This window comes from Echinococcus granulosus, assembly GCF_000524195.1.
Source record: "Echinococcus granulosus chromosome Unknown EG_S00175, whole genome shotgun sequence".
NCBI lineage: Eukaryota > Metazoa > Platyhelminthes > Cestoda > Cyclophyllidea > Taeniidae > Echinococcus > Echinococcus granulosus.
In genome coordinates, this window is record NW_020170555.1 from 2,515 (window position 1) to 7,717 (window position 5,203).

The 5,203-nt window shown below is 40.9% G+C and overlaps 1 protein-coding gene across 1 annotated transcript; it reads left to right on the forward strand. All coding sequences in view use genetic code 11, as the record gives it.

Moving 5' to 3' along the window:
* Positions 1-2,477: 2,477 nt before the first annotated feature.
* EGR_09910 (Transcription factor 7-like protein) lies at positions 2,478-4,187 on the forward strand (the record flags this gene model as incomplete). Its single annotated transcript, XM_024499159.1, has 2 exons — positions 2,478-3,456; positions 3,700-4,187. The coding sequence occupies 2 exons, from the start codon at positions 2,478-2,480 to the stop codon at positions 4,185-4,187; spliced, it is 1,467 nt and encodes a 488-aa protein (XP_024346413.1).
* Positions 4,188-5,203: the final 1,016 nt, after the last annotated feature.

The following is a 5,203-nucleotide window of genomic DNA, read 5'->3' on the forward strand; positions in this document are numbered from 1 at the left end:
GAGAACAATGGACTAGGTCAATTTCAGGGTCTTAGACACATCTGAATAATCACAGGTAAAAACGAGATGTTTACATCGTCAGTAAAGTTTACTCTGCCGTGAGAGCAAGCACCGACTTGTCAGTTTGACCGACCATGAAGTTTTGACTGTTGGGGAGGTGGGCCATTAGTTCAACCCATGTGATTCTATGAGAAAAACACACTTTGATAAAGAGATAGCCTAATTAAGAGTTCTGTTAAAACACCCATTTGGTAAGCTAAAATCCTCAGAAATAAGTGGTATGTGTGGCCTGAGCGGCGTTTGTTATCTGATAGAAGTAAATGAGTAGGGAGGGCGAAAAATGCTGCCTTCTCCCTACCAGTAGACTATGCGACTTCTTTTAGTCTTAACGGCTGACTCGCCACACCACAGCGTTGTATTTGCAAACACAAATCCATCTCCTGATTGAAAACAAAAACTTGTCCCTTTATTCTGTAAAGAAAAGTTATCAAAGTGACTGTCTAGCCAGTGGGATTCCCACTTTAAAGTGGTATTTGAGTGGTGAAGAGGGAAGTTTGTTGTGCTTTTTTATAAAGTGGGTTAAGGCCGGTTATGAAGTGGTAACGCCAAGGTGCCAGACTGAGATTAATACCCCAGAAAACCTCTTTAAATGTCATTCGTTTTTCTCTTCGGCTCAAGTGCTCTAGTGCGCCGTGGCACTACTGCAAAATAGGAGGACGTTTTCTGCCAGCATGATCAAATAAATCCAACTTTTTATTTAAAAATCATTGATTACTTGGTTTTAAAATAACACGAGATGCTCTATCTAGGCCTCTTCATCATAAAAACCCAACTTTCAAGTAACTAGAAGATGCTGGCATGTGGTTTTGTGGTATGGCTCAAAACAATAACTTGTTGTAACTCGTGAGGAGGACCCGTCAAATGCATGGCACAAGCATAGATGGATATGCGTCAGCCTATTTTGCACAACAGCCTCCTCCTCCTCCCCCTCCTCCCCCTCCCTCCTCCTCCTCCTCCTCCTCACTACACTACACTACGCGTCCCCATTGATAATGTTTCCGTATTGACCTGCTGATAGGAAAATTCGGCAATTTTCAACACGACTAATGGTGAAGCGATCGGATTGTACCTGCATCAACTGGAAGGGTAATGACGGAAGAAAATCTAGTAGCTGCCCTACGCTATGTATCGACGACAATCAGCTTCCTAGACTTCATCACCTCTTCATTCACCTTGTAAAAGCATAACACTGATGGGTGCATAAAAAATGCTTCGGTATTCCATCTAGAATGCAGGAGAGACACTTTCACCCACATCCCCTGTATTCAGCAGATTATATTTTTTCATGTGATGGTGGTCACCTTTTCTCGACAAATGCATTGCACACTCGCACGATTACATAAGAAGCAGAATAGATAATTGGGAAACAAAGACAAGGTGATATAAAGGAGGTTGACTAGAAGTATATTTATTTCTAGCTTCTTGAGACAAAGCGTTACGGGGAGGTAGGATTCGCACCAAGTTTTTGTTCCGTTAGTTTGATAGAAATAATAGATTAGAACAGTGATGATTTCAATAAATGAGCCGCTTTCCAGAAACTGTCTATAATTACCCAAGTTCCATCATACAAACTGTTAAAAATTTGTAAGGCTATATTACTCAGATATTTGGTTTAATATAGCCTACCAGACAGGGTTTGCACTTAGAAATAAAAGCATATTTCCACACCGTGTCCCATTTATGCAAAATTAAATGATTTTTGACTCGATTTACTAAACTTGATCGAATACGAAGTTCCCAGACCTGCATTTGCTTTCGTAGAAACCTGGGATTTGATTTGAAAATCTGGCGAGGTCGCAAATGTGTTGCTGTTTGGTTTACTAAAAATACTTTGTAATAAACTGGAATAAATGAAGTAAGACCTCTAGGAAACACCTACAGTATAAAACATTTTTTCCGACCTTGCTGTTTCATTGCCTTTGAAACCCACCACTATTCCCTAAAGTTTTTAAAATTGGCAAATTCTTAGAATAAAAAATAAATGGCTTTTTGTATAATTCAGAATGTTTTTCGGAAGCATTTAGCCCTTATTTACTCTCTTTTTTGATGCGCGATCCCTCATTTAAATCCTGTCAGACGTTAAGCGTTTGATATCGGCTAGTAATAAAATATTGCGAAAAGAGTTGCCATGAGCTATTCGTCATAGTAACTCACTAACAGATTTTGACAACAGAGATCAGGCGAGACAGTGTGTGCGTCTGTGTGTCAAAACATGATAATTCATAAGCTGCCAAATTTCTGCATACGCTCTGTGTTGCTCTCTCTCTCTCAATCATCATCTCCCCACTTTGATTGGCTCATGCAGAAGAGGATACACAATGTGATGATGATTGCATAGGCGCCTGACTTTGAAGTGAGTTTTATACATTTCGGTAATCCTGATAGATAGCCCCCCCGCGCTCAAGCAGTACACCTTCATGTCTTTCAGCATCTACAAGACCGGATTTCCTGCTCCTAATGCAGAGCCCTTTGTTTGCACTGCAAAATCCATGAATCTTGTCACACCAACACCAGTGTCTCCTGCTCCTGAGGCTCATTCCAATCCTGTTCATTTTCTCTCCAACTTGACGGAAATTGCAAATGGCTCCAACAATAACAGTTCCTCCAAATTTCCGCCTTTTGTGAACGGTTCAAAAAATCACCGGTGCGGAAAGAGCTATTCACCACAGAATCAGTCTTGTGCCTTGGTCTCGACCATTTCCGATTCAATCACTTCAACTTCAACACCGGCTCGTAAGAGGGCCGATAAGTCGCCAGCTCACGTCAAGAAACCCCTGAATGCCTTTATGCTTTTCATGAAAGAGATGAGGGCCAAAGTTGTAGCTGAGTGCACCATGAAGGAGTCCGCTGCAATCAATCAAATTCTCGGCAGAAAATGGCATGCTCTACCGCACGAAGAGCAGGCGAAATTCTACGAAATGGCAAGGAAAGAGAAGGAACTTCATCAACGGATGTATCCAGGATGGTCGGCGAGAGATAATTACGCATATCATGCAAAACGACGGAAAAATAGATGCCGATACCGGGCGTACAATAACCCTGAGACACATGGAGAACAACAGAAGCCGATGAAGGAAGTCACATCACCCCTTAGCAGTCAGGAACTTGTGTTGAAAGAGCAGCCGACTATTAATCTACCGAGTACAGGATCCATTGGACTTGGTGGTATGCTAAGAGGCTCTGCGTTCTACCGAAGTCCATTTGCTATCGGTCAAATGGCTTACGGTGGTAGGGGTGCAGGTGAACAGTGCTGCAATCCGGCTGAAGACAACATGGCTTATTTCAGTTCCATAGATCGACACCAACAACAGAGTTACAAAGACCAACAACGGCAACAGCAGCAGCAGGCTCAACAGTCCTTTCAGCTGAATATCCAACAGACGGAGTCGAGTTGTGGTGAGCTTCTGTTAGGATTAACTGTTTTGAACAGAATAAATAAACGAATTTTATGTGATGTCAACCACGGCTAATTGAAAGGTATGGATCAACATATTGCCTTTTTTCCAGACCTCTTAGTAATTTGACTTAGCTGCAAAAAGTAAATTACCATTGTCTAAGCTTTTAGTGGAAAACTTTACGCTCTCTGACGACCTCTAAATCAACTTTCACTTTCCGGTTAGACATTTTTTCTCATTTTAGGTGTGAAGGAGGAGTGTAAGACACGTCAACCTTGGTCCTTCTCCGAATGTATTGACCCCATTTCCACAGCCAACAATTTTAACCCCTCAACTAGCTGGCTTCTCAGCAATAATCAGCATCCTCAATCAGCCTACGACACTATTTCATCAGCCTCCACATCACCATGGTCACAAACTCATCAACAACTTGAAGATCGCTTTCAGCGTCAAATTTCCCAACCAAATTGCACAGGTCATCCCGGCCACTACTCGACGCCTCCCTATAACCCCAATGGAAGCTTTGATTACCGATATGCTGAGCTAAATCCCACCTACATATCAGCGCACAAGGCACCACCAGTGACGTTAGAAAATGATCCGTCCTTGAAATCCACCCCTTCTTATGATTCCGCACCTTCAAAACTACCATTGTTCCATCCGGGGTATGAGGAGCCCAGATGTGGGGATGGCACTTCTACTGAGACCATTTATGGATTTCCTTCATCTTGATGTCTAAATTTCTCGCTAAATCCCAGCCGCATTTCTATGTATTCTCATTTAAAGAAATATTTTTTTCAATACCCTATAACAAAGGCGTAATGGGAAAACGCCAACCTGGAAGCCACTCAAGAATCCACAGGTAGGATTTAAATGTTAGGGCTGACATGACCTTGGATTAATTAGCCTCGGCAAAGTCTATTGTAATGAAAAATAAAATGTCAACCAAATGCCAAATTTCAAACACTGTACAAGGTGAGCTATGTAGTTTGTGCGTAATAAAGTGACACTCATGCTTGGCAGGTCATTTAATTAGCCGCAAGTATATTTAAAAAACAACCCAACATTTGTTTTGTTTAAAAATAAATCCTTAGGGGCTTCAATAATTGCCACTTTAATTTAAGGGAGGTGTTTGGAAATTAAAGGTCAGACTTTAATTCACTTGCTGTAATTTTAGCAGTTCGCATAACTCTTTGTTACCGTGATTTTAGCCGCTCTCGTTAGATTAGTTTTTACTGAAAGAAATTTAAACAGATGAAACATGAGTCATGTAAGCTACTTGGTTATAAAATTGCTTGCAAATTTCCTCAAATTAGGTTGGGAATGAAAGTGACACGTGCGCAATGTCTTATCCTAAAAACTTGAAACGTAAAATTGCAAAATGGCATTTATTAAATGTGGTAATAGGGATGGCAAACAGATACAACTCTAAATGAGCGCCTAAATCACCATCTTTCTTCTCTTAATAAATTATTCAGTAAATAACGCCGCAATGTTACATGCAAATCAAAATGCTCGGAATCATTTTGAAATAATGGCTTTTATGTTTTCCTGTCGTTTCTTTTGGAACGGTGTTTCGATTGAGACCTCATACAGAAACTGATAGAACTCAAAAAGGGCTTTTTCGTAGGAATCCGTTAAAAAATTCCTCTGACTTCTTCCTGAGGACATGATGGATTGACATCTTTTGGGAAGATGACTGTAAAATTAAACGAAACGATATCACTTCAACTTGTTAACCGACTTGT